The sequence below is a fragment of the Gavialis gangeticus genome, unplaced genomic scaffold, assembly GCF_001723915.1.
Source record: "Gavialis gangeticus isolate Ggan-Ray unplaced genomic scaffold, GavGan_comp1, whole genome shotgun sequence".
NCBI lineage: Eukaryota > Metazoa > Chordata > Crocodylia > Gavialidae > Gavialis > Gavialis gangeticus.
In genome coordinates this window covers 97,263,877-97,280,046 of record NW_017729033.1, presented here as the reverse complement: position 1 = coordinate 97,280,046, position 16,170 = coordinate 97,263,877, and the positions used below count along the sequence as shown (strand labels likewise).

The following is a 16,170-nucleotide window of genomic DNA, read 5'->3' as shown; positions in this document are numbered from 1 at the left end:
AAAAAAAAAAAAAAAGCCGCAACTCAGCAGGTGCTGCCAGGTGAGAGGCAATCCCTGCTGCCCCCCCACTTCCTCATGCTGCATGGGGGCTCTGCACGAGCCCTTTGACCTCCCCCTCGCTCTCCACCCCCCCATGGATGGCCTGCCCAGGCCAGCTCTGGCTCTTTAAGGAAAAAGAAAACTCAAAATAACCTTAGACTTACCACTCCTGCCAGTGGGGGGTGATACCCATTGCCCCCCATGCCACGTGGGGGGCTCTGCATGAGCCGCTGAAGCCCCGAGGCCACTGCAGGAGAGACGAGTCCTGGGCCTTTTCTTGGTTTTCTTTTTTTCTTAAAAGTCCTGGGCTGGGCACCCATGGGGGGGGGGCTGGGGGAGTGGGATGGGGTCAGAGGGCTTGTGGCAGAACCCCCCCATGCAGTGTGGGGCAGTGGGGATCACTCCCCCCTCAGCCTGGCAGCACTCACTGAGCACTGGGGCTTTTTTTAAATACCGAGCTGGGGCAGGCAGAGCAGCCATGGGGGAGGACTGGGGGTGCAGGCAAGGGTTGGGGGAGTGGGGGGATCATGGGGGCTGGCATTGTCCCCATGGTCCCCTCCCTTAGCTCACCCTCCCCTGCCCCAAGTACTTACCAGCTTGGAGTCAGCTGCAGCTCCCTGCTGCAGCCACCGGGGACCTTCCAAATCATTGAAGCTCTTTGAATCTTTTCTGAAGATTCAGAGAACTTTGAATCAATTTGGACCTTTAATCTGGTCCCCTGATTTGATTTGGATTTGGAGATCTGAATCGGGCCGAATCTCCTCCAAATTGAATCACCACCTGAAGCTTCACATAGCCCTGCGGATTAGGGGCTAATATGTGGTTTGTATTTGTAAACCTGTCAGAAAAAGGGAGAATTTAAGATGGAGGAAAGGAGCATGGAGGACTTGGGAAACTCCAGGGTTAAAACCAAACTAATGGACAGAGAGAGGATGTGAAAGGTGGATACTACATTAAATTACAGAATTAGTTTGTTGTCATGGAGTTAAAGACCCTCTGTTTGCACAATATGACTGTAAAGTTTACAGGTGGGGTTTATTCTCCTCCCTCTACCTCCCTCCCCCAATGTACTTATCTTGAAAAATGTGACTTGACTATAGCAATCTTTGCTAAGCCCATTATATTTATTCCAATAGTAATAAATGTCTTTGGTAGGAAGGCAGTGAAAGTGGGAGCTGAGATATTCCCTCATAATAAACAAATGAATTGAACTCAGTGAAATACTTGAAGTACTTCACCACTAAAAGTAGCATGTAACAAATGACATTGAAGGAGTTATTAGCTGATTTTTTATCTTGTATTTATACATCATTATGCTTATAGAAGAACCTGTAACCTATGAAGCTTTAATAGTACTGTAAAATGACATTCAAATGTTCTTTTTCTTATATTAAGAAAGACTTTTATTCCTTAATCTTAGTAGATAAAACAGTATATACAGATGCCTAACAAGCTTTCCTTCATTGAGATTTTATTCAGGAATTGAAAAGAGTCTTTGGAAAGGAGACTGTGCATCTAAATAAGTTAAAATGACCTGTCAGAAGTGGTTCCATATTGAAACTGTGAAAGCCGTTTTGAAAGATGATGAAGTAGTGAGAATAATTGCAGTCACAACATTTAAGAAGTGTAAAATGGCTTGTTAAAGCTTCATTGAAATACATTGTAATCCAAAGAAATTAAATCTTTTCTGAGAGCTGTTGAAAAATAAATATAACCTTACATTGAAACCTCTTTCTTGTAAGAAAGTCTAGCTACAATGGTGTTGATGCCTACAGGACAGCAGAAGGACAGAATATAATAAAAATAAAAACTAGACAAAGCAGTGGATTATTAATGAAGACTAGGTCAAATGTGTTGTGATTTAAATTCACATCTGAAAATGGGCTTTACATCTGCAGTAGAACTGGTAACCTTCATTCAGATGTAAAGAAATCATGTCCAAGGGCACAATAGGAGGAAACGCCAAATCCACAATCACAGGTGAGCTCTAGCCATCAGATGAAGAAGGAGTGTATTGGTTATAATAGTGTGTGCAGTGACTAGTTGGGGGTGCTAATTTAGCAAATACATAAATGAAAGAAAAAAGTGAACAGGAGCAGAGTGAATTGATATTGTTCTGAATGTGATGCAGTGCCCTTTAAAAGAATTGTTTCCATTTCCTCTCCAAAAGTTAATAAGACATTAAAGAGACAGTGAAAGACTATTGGGTACTTAGAGCCTTCTCTTGGAGCTACAGTGAAAGAAACTGCATGCTTCAAGAATTCATCATTGTTAGAATGGGTCACAGGAGCTACCTTACTGAGTCAACTATTAGGTACATTGAGATCAACCGTTCATAGTTTCAGGTGCTTCAAACAACTTATGGAACAGTTTATTGGAACAACCTCTACCCCGAGAAAGATAGTTATTGCCTTATTCCCAGAAGCAGAAAGATTTATAGCATCAGTTCCCATTCTTTCTGGACTCTGATTGTTTTAACCCTGTTTCTGGGTTTGCAGCTCCTTTTTCTAGTGGCTTATGCTCCTTGTTACACAGGAGCCCAAGTTTTCCATTTGAATCCCTGTGGGGGTTGCCAGCTTGCTTATAGATGTTGCAGTCCTACTTGGGGTCATGACCCTTGGTTTGACAACCATTCATTTGTAATCTCTGTATATTTTTATCTTTTCTGATATCATTGTAATGTTAGGTTACAGACATGGAATGTTTAATGTTTTTTTAATGTATTTACTTTTAGTTCTGATAACTGATCCTTTCTCTTTTTGGTCTTCATATCAGAAATCAGTGCGGGGGTGGGGACGATGGTGAGCTCAGGTATGGTTTGGATGCTTGATTGTCTTAGCAGGTGTAATACCATGTTCACTGTCTGCTGTCTGAGTATGTGCAGCAATTATGTGGCAAATAGAGACAGTTTTTGTAGCAACTGAATTAATGTATTTGCTGTAAATGCTTAAATTTGTTTTGCAGTGGGGAAGAGGTTGATGATAATGTCTTTGACAGGAATGTTGTTCCTTAACATCAGAGTCAGAAAGCATCTATTAATCTTACGTGTGGGGGGAGAGTGGAAACTCCCCCTCCACCCAATTTTAAAATTGCCAAAGAACAAAGCACATTTCAAGATAAAAACCATTACATTTCAAGCCGGAATCAGGAAAATCCCTTCTGAAACAGTCTGTAAAAGATTCAGCCTATTGAGTATATCCTAGAAGAGTAGCTGGTCCTTACACTAGACTGCTGGAAGAGAAAAGGAAGTTCTATGAAATCATAAGGGTGATTGTTCAATCAAAAAGTGTCAGGATGGATATCATACTTAGTGAAGGATCCAAGCAACAATAGAACCATTGTAAGAGGGAGCGTCACTTAGTTATGCATGAGAAACTCAATCATTTGTCCACCCTGTGGACAGCAAGATACTTGCAAGTTGTAAAAACAAAACAATGGTCAGTAGCCATAAGTGATTATTTTCTTCAGAAAGAAAAGAAGTGGCCACCAGTGTCTTCCATACAAGATGTAAAGTCCATGAAAGTCCCCACAGCCCTCTTTAGGAGAGAAGAGGCATTAATCTCAGTGTTACTAGCCAAATTACATCTCAGAATTATATTCTGCTTGTGCATGTAGAAGTGAGTAGGATACTTAGAGTGTAACTATCACACCAAAAGCTGACTGCTGATTGCTACTTGAAAACTATTGAAATTTTACTATAAAAATTAATGAACACTCAACTAGACTCTTCAAGTAGCTTCCAGGCAGTAAGTGTGCCAGGCAAACTCTTTATTGTAAAATATTTAGAAAAAAATCCCTAAAGGGAAAGCTGGGAGAGTGAAGACAAACTGGAAAGAAGATAAAAGAAAATCTGAGCAGCAAACAAAAAGAACAGGTGAAGAAAATGTTATATTTCTCTGCCTCTGCTTGGCAAAACAAAAATTAAAATTTGCCAGGGTAGGATATTAGTGGGCACATCTACACAAGATATTTACTGTACAGCTGACTAATTAGCTCTGCAGTAAAGCATAAGCGTCTATACATGTGGTATTATTAAGCCGGAGAAAACTAACTAACTCTGCTGTAGGATAGTACTGCTCAACACAAGTAATATCCTATGGCAGAGTTATTTCTAGGCCCATGTGAAGCAGCTAGTATTTGCTTCAGATTTGGATTTGGCCAATTCAGAGGACAGTGATTCGATTTGGTGATTCAAATCACTGTCCTGAATTGATTCAGCCAAATTTGATTCCAAGATTCAGCTGCCGCCGAATTGGCCGAATCTCCAAATCAAACAGGCCCCATCCCCCACCTGCTTTCCCAGACCTATCAATGGCTGCCCTGCCCGGCCCCAGCGTCATGGCTCTTAAAAAAAAAAGAAAAAGCCCCAGACCCCCCAGCTCCTGTCAGGGGTGTGTGTGTGGGGGGGGGGATCCCCACTGCCTCCCACTGCCCTGCTGGGGCTGGGTGGGGCAGCCATTGATGTGGCTGGGAGAGTGGTTGGGGATCAGGGGGCACTCAGGAAGGCTGGGGGAGCAGGCAGGGGATGTGGCCTGGCGGGGGTCACCCCATGGTCCCCTTTCCCCTCCTCTAGCTCCCCCACAACCCCTTCTTACTGGCACAGAGTCCAGGTCCAGCTCCCTGCAGCTGCAAGTGGGGACTTCCTGAATCTTCAAAGCTCTCCGAATCTTTTCCAAATTGATTTGGAGAGCTTTGAATCGATTCAGCCCTTTTTATTGATGTTCCGATTTGATTCCAATTAGGAGATTCAGCCTCCGAATTGGGCCAAATGTCCTTTGAATTGAATCAGCACCTGAAGCTTCGCACAGCCCTGTTATTTACTCTGCTGCAACACACTGGAGATGCTCACTGGGGCTGGCTGGGGCATGTGGGTGCTACAATGCGGGGCTGCCTGATGGCTATCCCCACACGGTAGCACCTTCGTGCCTCAGCCAGTCCCTCTGCAACACATTGAGCTTGGTTGGAGCAGTCCCAGGACAGCAGGCTGGGCCCCAGGACCCCCTGCCAGCTTGACCTGTGCTGCTCTGACTCAGTGTGCTGCAGTCGTGGGTTAATTTGTGAACTCTGCACCTAGGAGCAATAAACTCTGGTGTGAACTGCACCAGAGTTTATTGTGCCAAATTAATTTCATGTGGAGATATGCCCAGTGTGTATATATCTATCACTGAGGTGAAGATCTAGCTGAACTCTTGAATATTCTGTAACAGATGCTACTAGCCAAAAAGATGCTGGGTAACTGAAATATAGCTTTATTTGGCTTAACTGGCATTCTTTTGAATGCTTGTCTGTTTGAATTTTCACTGCTCTGAATAGGTGAGAGTAGTAAATCCTTGAATTTGGCCCAGCCCCCAAAAGAAGGGATTGAATTCATTCCATCTCCCTATAATGCTAGGTTAGGATAATGGAATTACTGAGAACTTTTCTACTTGAGAACTTTAGGTGTGTATGTGGCCAAAACAAAAACCCTTTCCTAAAATTCCCCCTCTGGAGAACTGACTTTCTGGTTTCACCACATCCGTTCTGGCATTTAATATTAGTATGGGTGTATGTTTGCATATATTTTATTGAGCAAGAAAATAACTCTTCAGGAGAGAAGAGTTATTGACCTCAGTGTTATTGGCCAAATCATTTCTCAGATTTTAGAGAGAGAGAGAGAGAGAGAGAGAGAGAGAGAGAGAGAGAAATACATACACATGTTGTTGATCCTTAAAATTCAAAGATGACCAGTTAGTTTGGCATCACTGGTTGGTTTGGTTTCTGTGAGCCTGTGAGTGGCTGATCAGGCCAATTTGTGCTTTGAACTGTCTGTGGCACACTGAGCAAGAGATGCTGCTTTGGGTTGCTTGATCAATAGCAGACATGCTGTCGTTGTGAGATTTACAATATTTGCACTTCAACTTTGCCTCAGCAGTTATTACCTTCTCAGAGACTGTAGCTTCAGTATGAATGAGGCTTCACCAGGTGGAATGATCATGAGCGAGATCTTCCCAAGACTTTGGGTCAATGTTGAAATGTTTCAAGGATGGCTTGAGGCGGTCCTTGAAATGTTTCTTCTGGCCTCCCTAAAAGTGGTTTTGCTCCTTTATCTCACCATAGAAGATCTTTGGCAGTTGGTCATCTGACATCCTTGTGACATAGCCTGCCCATTTCATCTGTGATTTCATCAACCGAGTATGGGTGCTTGAAATGCCTGCCTGTGTGAGAACCTCAGTATCTGGGACTTTGTCTTGCCATCTTATCCTCATCAGTTTCCTCAGATTTCCCATGTGAAAGTGGTTCACCTTCATAGCATGGCTTCTATACACCATCCAGGTTTCTCCCAAATACATCAGGATTGGCAAAACACTGGCTTTGTAGACTTTAGGTTTTGTTTGTTGACTGATGCCTCTGTGCTCTCACACATTTGTACATAATCTGCCAAAGGCCACGCTTGCTTTGGCAAATCTGGCATTGGTTTCATCATTGGTAAGAACTGCACATAACAGTGGTACTGCTGAGATAGGTTAACTTGTCCACTGCCTGGAGGGTTTGGCTATTCACTGTGATGGTAGGCTCTATGTAAGGCTTTCCTAGTGTAGGTTGATGCATTACTTTGGTCTTCTTAGTGCTGATTGTGAGACTAAAATTATCACAAGCTGAAGAGAAATGGTCCATACTCTACTGCATGTTAGACTCAGTTTTGTCATGCTGGGAGCAGTCACCAGCAAACAAGATCATGAACAGTCAGTTCCTCTAACTTTGTGTTTGCCTGTAGTCTCCTCAAAATTGAAGAACTTGCCATCAGTCCAGTATCTGATGTTTCACAGTTACAAAAGGCATCTGTAAACATGGAAAATAACATCATACTAAAGAGGGTTGGGGCTGTCAATAGCTGGCAAAATCCTTGCCAGAATTCTGGTGAATTGCCTTGTATAACATATTGAAGAAGGGCTCCTGCCTGAGAGCCAGTGTCACTTTAGGAAAGGATGTAGAGCTAGACATGGGGTTTGCAGCTGGTCAACTTAAGGAGAAATACCAGGAACAGAACTCCAACCTGTATGCGACTTTCATTGGCTTGACAAAAGCATTTGGTACAGTCACTTGGGAGGGCCTTTCTAAGATCAAGGCAACATTTGATGAAGAAATTCATTGCAGTAGTTTGGCAATTCAGTGAAGGAATGCTTGCTCTCATTGTGGATGATGAGTCATCTGAACCATTCCCAGTCACGAGTGGAGTGAAGCAAGGTTGTGTTGGCCCTGTATATATAAACACACACACACACACACACACACACACACACACACACACACACACACACACACACACACACACACACACACACACACACACAAAAACTGAGTTAGGATTAGAATATGTACATGTACATGCATATATATGCAATTGTATTTACACACACAAACAAATATATAAATATATTCTTTAGATAAAAGATACTTCCATCCCCTCCTTATGTACCTTATCCAAGGTCTGTTTAGTGCAAAATACATATACAGTGCCTGGAAGCCAGAACTCCTTAGTGCTGTTCCTGAGACAGAGAATTGTGCTAACCCTAACACAGTCTCTTCTGGCCCAGTAAATGTTTAAGTATTCAGATAGTGGAACTCAGCTTCAAGAGGAAGGATTGTATGTGCCTTCATTCTAGAATATGCAATAATGTGATTGGGACAGTCTCTTAGAAGTTGGGAGATCTGGGTTTGAATCCCTTCACAGAGATGAAGAAATCAAACCTGGTCGCGCACATCATAGATAAATGTTCCAACCAGGTATGGAGTAGTACAGGGAAGGAGCATCATCTCTAGTTGCCATGTTTTGAAGGAAGGTGGTTTCAACTGTATCTGGGGGAAAGCAAACTGAACACCTCATTAAATCCCTCAGATAGGTCAAGGAATGCTTATTATGTAGATCATGATATGGCTGTGAGATATGTACCTAGCTGATCACCTTTATCAAGACTAAGGTGAATTTGGACATACTCATAAAGAACAATGTAGCCATTAGGAGAAAATTCACATTGAAGACTGAGGCTTGTAAATTTAAATACACACTTTGAAACAAATACCTCACCATCAGCAGAAAAATCAGACTGTAATGAGAGGGTCAAAGAGAAGCACGGTGAATGTAATATTTTATCATTCAGGCCACTAACATATACAGTCCCAGCAATATTTGGAAGGAAGGCAAATTAATATTCTTGAAATAAACTTGTAACTACGTTTTTTTTACTGATTTCCTTAGGGCCTTGTTACACATTGATTTTACGTGGCTCCTGGAGCTCTTAACCCCTGGATTGACCACACATTAACATCTGAAACTAGTTTTAAGCACACTTTAGGTTGCTTAAAGTTATGCCACACCAGAGTATGTTTATCTCTCATCCATATTACCCAGCTCATGTTCCATTAATGCCCAGCTCATATTCCATTAATGCCATATTACCCAGCTCATGTTCCACTCCCTGCAGATAAGTCACCCCATTTGCATTCCTCCAGCATCCCAGGATGCAGTGTTTGCTCCCTCAACCTTTTATTCTATGTGGACAAACTTTCCATCCCCCAAACTGTACTGCACGGGGAGGGGGTGGCTCTGACACCAAGCCAACTTCCTCTCCCACTCGCAGGGGTGCAACACCATGCAAACAACCTGCAAAATGCATGCCAGGTATCCAGGTCACAGGAGTAGGGTCTAGAGGAGGTGGGGAGTGGGGCATGGTAGGGGATGCGATCAGGTCCTCATAAGCTAGGGCTTGCTTCCCAGCTCAGGGGCAGTAACTCCCCCAGAAGTGCCTTCCCTCACCACTCTTACCTCCCAGCCACTCCAGAAAGCATGACCAGTACCCCCCATGCCCCAATCCCAAATCACAATTCTTTAAAATATGAGATCTTCTTTAATTTACTTACACTTTATTTATTTTGCTTTTTATTTTATCCTTCAGCGGCTGGCCTCCTTCATTTCAACACCCTTGTCCTAGCCCCATTTCCTTTCCACCTCCCATTTTATTACCACCCCCATTCTCCTTTAAGTCTCCCCCTCCCGCCTTCATGTTCCCATCCCCCCATCCCATAGCTCTCACATCCCCACCTAGAGCAGAAATAGAAGCCTGTCCTGACTCACCAGCCCTGTAGTGGCAACTCCCAGCTGTAGCTCCTAGTCAGGCCCCTGCTTGCCAATCTTGTAGCTGCAAGACACAGTTGTGTGGGTGGGAGATGGTCAGAGAAAGGTTTTTAGTTTTAATGTGTAACTGCCCCAAACTCGAGCTAGCTCTAACACTGATCAACAATTGAGCAGCTCAAAGTGCAATGTGTAACAAGGCTCTTACTTGAGTAAAAATCTCATAGAAGTTAGTGGGGCCAGGTATACACAAATTACACTTTTACCAGTATAAATGATCAGAAACTGGTCTCTACTGGGACAGAACAGAAGTTTGGTACAAAAAACTGGCCTATACCAATAACAGAACAGAAGTTCAGCACACAAAGACTGGTTTCAAAATGGCAGAACCCAGTCTAAGATTGCTCCCCACTACCTCCCCTCTACCAAAGGCGATGTGTATTCTGTTTGCTACCAATCTAAACAATGCCACGTACAGAAAACTGCATAACTTAGATCTATTCTTCCTCAGGCTTTTTGAATATCTGTACCTAGCCTGAGAGTTTATCCTGAATACCTCCTAAACAAAGAAACGGGGAATTTGCTATATTTTACTGTATTGAGTGATCCACTTATAACTAGCTTTTCCAGAATGGAGTCCATAAAATTGATGATCAACTTTGCTCAGACTGTTTTCTGACTAGATACTTCAATACGGTTTAATATTGTTTCTGCATTTTGAATATCCAGTTACAGGATGACATCAAGGTTTAGCTTTAGATATCAAGGAATTTGTGTATCTGTGTGTGTGATTTCTTTGGCTTTCACTCTTATTGCATGATTTTACTTATAGTGAGTGTAAGAATCAATTAAGTTTCTCTCTAGAGCTTTGTTTTTAATTGTTAAGTCATAGTTAGTTCTAAAGTTATATATTTTTGATAAAACTAAGTTCATACAGCCAAAAATGTCTGGTTGAAAGCAGTGTGTTCTGGAGGAATGCATATGGTGTTAGGATTCAAGAGGTCCACAGTTTCAGTACTGACTCTGCCACTGGCATGTGACAAATTCTTAATCTTTTTTCTTCATTCATAGAATCAGAGTATAATAACAGTTAAGTGCTGTATTCTGCAATGATGCAGCCCACTATGGTTAGTGAATTAATTTACTCTGCTTTAACTATATCAAGTAGTATCAAAATATCACACATTATTTATTATTGAGGGTGCCAAACACTGGGCGCATCTACATGTGATGCTGTGTCACTGTAGTGATACACTGTGGCGACATAGCTCATTGCTACAGCGACTTAGCATCGGCAGGCACAAACCGTGACGCCAAGACTACATTGCTGTAGCTACAAACTACCACGCTATAGCACGTTGCTACAGCAATGCCGCTGTTAAAAATAACCATGTGCCACTAGGCTCAGTGACAGCTATTATTGTGCTGTCATTTAGTACTTCTTAAAGCAAGTACTAAATGATGGCACAGTAACAACTATGCTGTGGGGGGTGGGGGGCACACTTGTATGTAATTTCTTAGCATTTATTTTCTAGATAATAAAATGGTACTAGATGATATAACCTATAATAGAGATAAAATTACTATCCTGAAAATAGGTTCAACCCTTCTGTACTGCCCCATAGAAAAAAAGCTATAAAGTACACAGAGTGGCTTTTCCTTTTTTTAGTTATTATAAAGATTTATTTGTTCTCTGGCTCTAATATCCACTGAAGATTTTCTCTGACAGTATTAACTTCTTAGATCAATAAATTGTGATACTGATCTCAAGAGAAGTCAGTGTCTGCCAACTATCATTGCACTGTTTACCCTTGTTGAGAAGCAGTTGTAACAAATTAAATTGGCTCCTGTCACTGGATGATATACAAGTCATTGCCCATATTTTATGGTACAATTAACTCAGGTTTGTACATCACCCTCTTCTTACAAAAGATCAGATTAAAGGCAGCATTCTATAGCTAGAACAATACCAGTTTATGAGATGAGGTGAATGTCTTTTCATTTATAGAACAGAATCTCTAAGGCTGGAAGATGACTGATGTATTTAAAGAAATGCAGTATTAACAGTGTTCATTTATTGTTGTTCTTGTATATTGCTTTTAAAACAGTGAGTATATTTTATCAGGCTTGACTGTGTTTTACAAAGCCCTTTTTCTCTATTTTGTCAATAAGATTCTGGATTACTTCAAACTGAAATATTTTGACCCTCAGTGTGTTGGAGTCTGAATAGTCTGAAGCACAGTAAATATCAAAATGGTACAGTAAAAGTATGGTGCACTGGACAGCAAAGCTGATCTGATTGGAAAGTAGTATATGAGGCAGCGCATACATTCATCAGCTTCAGTGCAACATGATTTACAGAGTTACTTCTAACCTAGTGAACCTTACATGTGTTTTACAAATGACAGTATATTTCTGCAGTTGATCCAGCAACCTGCTAGTGACAGCGTTTGTTAAGAATCAGACAAAATTCTACAAAATGCAATACGTGGCAGGTGTCATTTGTAAAAAAGATGAAATTCCAACAAAGAAAGATAGGCAGAAGTTGTATATATATATTGTATACTTGTTGAGCTGGAAGGAAAGACTTGCTCTGAACCGTGTTAAGTGTATATGTGGGGATGTTGTATAAAGTATAGTCATGTGGGAGCAATGAAGGGACTGAGGATGGTCAGTAACATAATGCAGATGGTAGTTATACTATCTAAACAACACTGCACTGCAAGTGGCTTGAGTATATGAAGTAGACATGGAATCTTTGGAAATCTTGCACCTAAATTCTAGGAGTGTAGGTTTGTTGCTCTAAGGACATAGGCGGACAAGGTTCTTTGGGTTAATCTGGTATCTTTTACCAAACCAACTCAAATAGTTGGAAGAACTCTGCTTTGGCAAGCTTTTGGGTACAAATACCCTTCGTCTGGCTGAGGAAGTGTTTGCAGATGGTCTGTGCTCTTGCTAAATTCTAAGTCTTTTCTGAGCATATATAGTGACTTTTCATTGGCAAGAGCACCAGCCCCACCCGTTACATGCATATGTATAGTTACACATACACACAATGAAAACATTTAGGTTGCAAAGTCAAGTGCATGAAATTTAGAAAATACCAAAAAGTAACCTTCCTGTGCATACATTATGAGAAGAGATTATACATTGTGGTAAGAGATTCATCCAGTAACTGTGGCAAAGCTAGGAATAGAATCCAAGTGTCAGGTGTTTTCTGGTTAATTCACAAATAAAATCAAGTTCAATCCATATTGCTGATTTCTGTTTGAACAGAATTGGGTCAGGTCATCTCAGATAAGATGTCCTTACCAGATTAATTTCTTAAAGGGATTGTTTATATGTGTGGGGAGCTTTAGGCTCTAAAATATGATTCTGGAAAAAAAATCCCTGTGGCTGGTTTGTCAGCATGGGGTGGGGAAATAGGGAGGGTGTTTATTTTCTGAAATGGTTAGTCTGTCCCTTTAGGAGGGCAAACTGACAGAATATCTCAAAACAATTCCTTTTAACTGCTCAAGAAATCATGCATCTGCATCGGACTCTATTTTCTACTATTGTTAACTCGTATAGCACCATTTTAATTAATTAATTTATATCACCAGAGAAATTGGTACAGTATTTTTACATGGCAAAATTGCAAAGGTTGTTGGCTACTGAGAAATCTGTGAAAAGGCAACTAGACATTCTTGGGGTTGTGTGACCTTACGTAGGAACAGATTTAAAAAACTACACAAGAATTGCATGTCATGCACAATAAAGCTACTCAGCCTGCATGGCCTGATTGAGGCATGCAGGCATGTGCAGTTTGTGGTGCCACAAACCTCTTTGCAGCATCCCAAACCTCACACATTGCACATTAAGCCATGTTTGGCACTGCTAATTTGCAACGCCGGAACAAAATTAGCTACCAGGATTTCCTTGGAGGAAAGAAAAACTCTGAAAAAAAAAGGGGCACAAAGCATGCCAAAGGGCCACAGTTTGCCTCAAGATAGGGGAGCAGGCAGCCCTGGGCAGCTCCACAGCAGAGTCCCAATACTGAGGCATGCAGAGCCCCCGACTCAAGGCACGCTGCACCCCAGCACATGGTGCCTCAGTGTGAGGGCTCCACAGCATTTGTGCTGCTCCTCATCTGGCTGAGGCACAGGGTGCCTCAGCATGGAGGCTACCTGCCGGCTAGTCCCACACTAAGGCACCCAGTGCCCCAGCCAGCCCCCCCTGCAGCACATGGAGCAGTGGGACAATTTATCACAATGCAAAGCGCAGAGGCAAGGGCATGCTCTGCAGCAGAAAGTAGTGACACAGATCTGTGCCACTACTATTTGTGCTGCTGCAAATGCACACCCTTGCTTGTGTGGATGCAGCCTATTTCACAGTTTCTCACAGACTTTGTACTAATCTTGTGCTCAGAAGATTGTGCTAGTTTACAGTTCATTTTCAGGCACAGATTAGACTAGTTGGTCTACAGCCCACCATTGTTGCTGGTATTTTTCTGTTTTAGAGTAGGAGACTTTTAAAAGACCTCCTCATTTTTCAGCTCCCTTTGAATTTGATCTACACGGGCCCAATTCTGATGACTTCAGGGCATGTTGCCAGTGATACAGCCAGTGATATATATTTATTTAATCAGGCCTCTAAGGAATGGGAGACTGATCAAGGGAGGTTCTTTGCTTTGCTCAGGGAATTGTTATTGTTATTACACTATATCAGTTTACCTTGATTATTGTATCTGTCAACATAGTACTGTTCACCTACAGAGTGAAAGTCAGGTCAGTGGAGTGAAACTGATGTCCACCAATTATGTAACTGGGCACATTGCATAAGTTAAATAAATAATCATTTGCAGCACGGTAAGATTGCATGCAAAGCAAATGCAATTTTGGATACCAGTGCTCACATGCCTATTATGCTGTCCGTTTCATTATTTCCCCTAGTTTTTGGTTTATAAGCTTTCAATAATTTCAATTCCACTGAGTGGCTGTGTTCTGAGAAGTTCTCTCCAGAACTTCTTATTTTATATTGTTTGTATTCCTCTCCCCCACCCCTGTTTGTGCGTTTGTTCTCTTATTGTTGTAACCTTTCCAGACAAGTTTTCTCTAGATATCTTTCAAACTTTACTGCTTTTCCAGAATGTCCCACCTGTAGATATAATTAATATACTAACAGTTAACTAACAACATTGACTAAGGTTGGACCTTATACCAATATCTGGAACATTCTGTTGTACACTTTCTTTACTGGTCCTTCTTACATTTTGTTGCAAGTTTTTTTTTCTTTCATATCCTTGTGCTCATACTTTGGATTCCTTTAAAAAATAATATTGATTCAGATACTTTTTAAAATCTAAGGCACATTGTACCTTAATTTCCATTGCCAACCACGGTTTGTTCTGTACAAAACTACATGTTCATTTTTAATTTTTCCCTGCTGTTCTATTCTAAATAAACACACATGTATTTATTTGTCTTAATAGCTGATTCATTATTTTTGAGAGTTAATTCAAAATATAGAGAAAGAAAGTAACTTATCTATTAAATATAGTGTTCTCTTTGTTACCCAATTAATGAACAGTGCAGTATAGTTTGCAGGTTGTCATCAGGATTTGTATCATGCTTCTTTTCTCTTAGTCTTAACAGATAGAGTGGGGGCTTTTTATTTTCTGGGTGGAAATATTGAAGCAATACAAAAGAGCTGAAATGCAGGACAGTATGTCCACATCCAAAATTTAATTGGAGACGTTAACACTGATGTGTTTTTCTTTCAGAGTGCAGATATGAGTCCTGCTAGTAGTACAACTTCGCTTCCTGTTAGCCCACTTACTGAAGAGCCATTGCCCTTCAAGGTAAAGTTAATTCATTGTATAATAAATATTTGATGTGACTTTTGGCTTTTTATATTACCTATGTGTACAGTTAGGTGCCCTTAATAGCACTTTCCTTTCATTAAATTGCTGAGATATCAGCGAATCTCTTTTTTGTGAGTGAGGAGGTAACATCACGCCACACACTTTTGAAGGCATTGTTAAAATGCCTTTTGGTTGGTGAAAGAATTCTTTTTTCCCACTGATAATAGAGGTCAGAGATGTAAAACCTACTTGAAAAACAAAGAATGTTTTGTGATGTGCTCTATGTATTTATGAGGTTTTATGGTGAGTACACATACAGATATGTGTTCCATTTTTCTGATAATTCCCTAGATATGTGTTTAGTTTATGTTTCAGTCTAACATAGACATTTGTACACTATTTTGCTAACCTGCCTCTGTTAAATTCTCCTGCCATAAAACTATTTTACACTAGATCCATGGAAAATCACTTACTTGTGACACCAAATATTCAGCATTAATGGTAACTCGCTTGTGAAAAAAGGTAATTTTAGAATGCAGTGGCTCCATAAATGAATTGTTGTACCAAAGAAATTAAATTAGTAGCTTTATGGTAGAAACAGGATACCTGAAATGGCCCTAGTATGAGGTTTACAGCTTCAGATCTGAAACTAAACTCAGCTAAAATATCTCTAAATATACTTGAAGCTGTACATGAGCACCCATATCATGCACCGGAGACAGAGTTCCTTTACAGCCCGTAATAAGTGAGAATGTGTAGTCATACACTTCAGCTCCTGGTGTAGATAGTTTTGAGTAGCCCCTGGGCCATGTAAATGGAATGGTGACTATATGACACCCTCAGTACAAATGATATAATTGTTTTTGGGTGTGGAATTAAATGACAGATGCCAAGGAGTTACAAGAACAGAGGCTTCAGACATCTAGTCTTCTGGGGGCTTGTCTACACTACAGTGGTAGCCTGCCCCTGTTAGCATGAATCTAAACATTTCCTGACCACCTGTGCCCACACCCTTCAAGCCTGGAAGGACATCAGTGAGACTGCTAAGGCACCTAAGGAGTACTTTGAATTCTGTCCAAAGGAATAAATGACTTAAATGTCAACAATCAAGTTTCAAGTCTTGTATCTGATGCAAAAGAGGTTTTCACCGGCAATGCAGCATGCTACAGAAGGGAAGAAA

At 41.1% G+C, this 16,170-nt stretch overlaps 1 protein-coding gene across 1 annotated transcript in view; it reads left to right on the top strand.

Moving 5' to 3' along the window:
• The window catches only part of CCSER1 (coiled-coil serine rich protein 1), a 1,844,507-nt gene that overhangs the window by 844,852 nt on the left and 983,485 nt on the right, over positions 1–16,170 (top strand). The window contains exon 7 of the mRNA XM_019526256.1: positions 14,910–14,987. Coding sequence (XP_019381801.1) covers positions 14,910–14,987 — 78 coding nt within the window. The remainder of the gene's footprint in view (positions 1–14,909; positions 14,988–16,170) is intronic.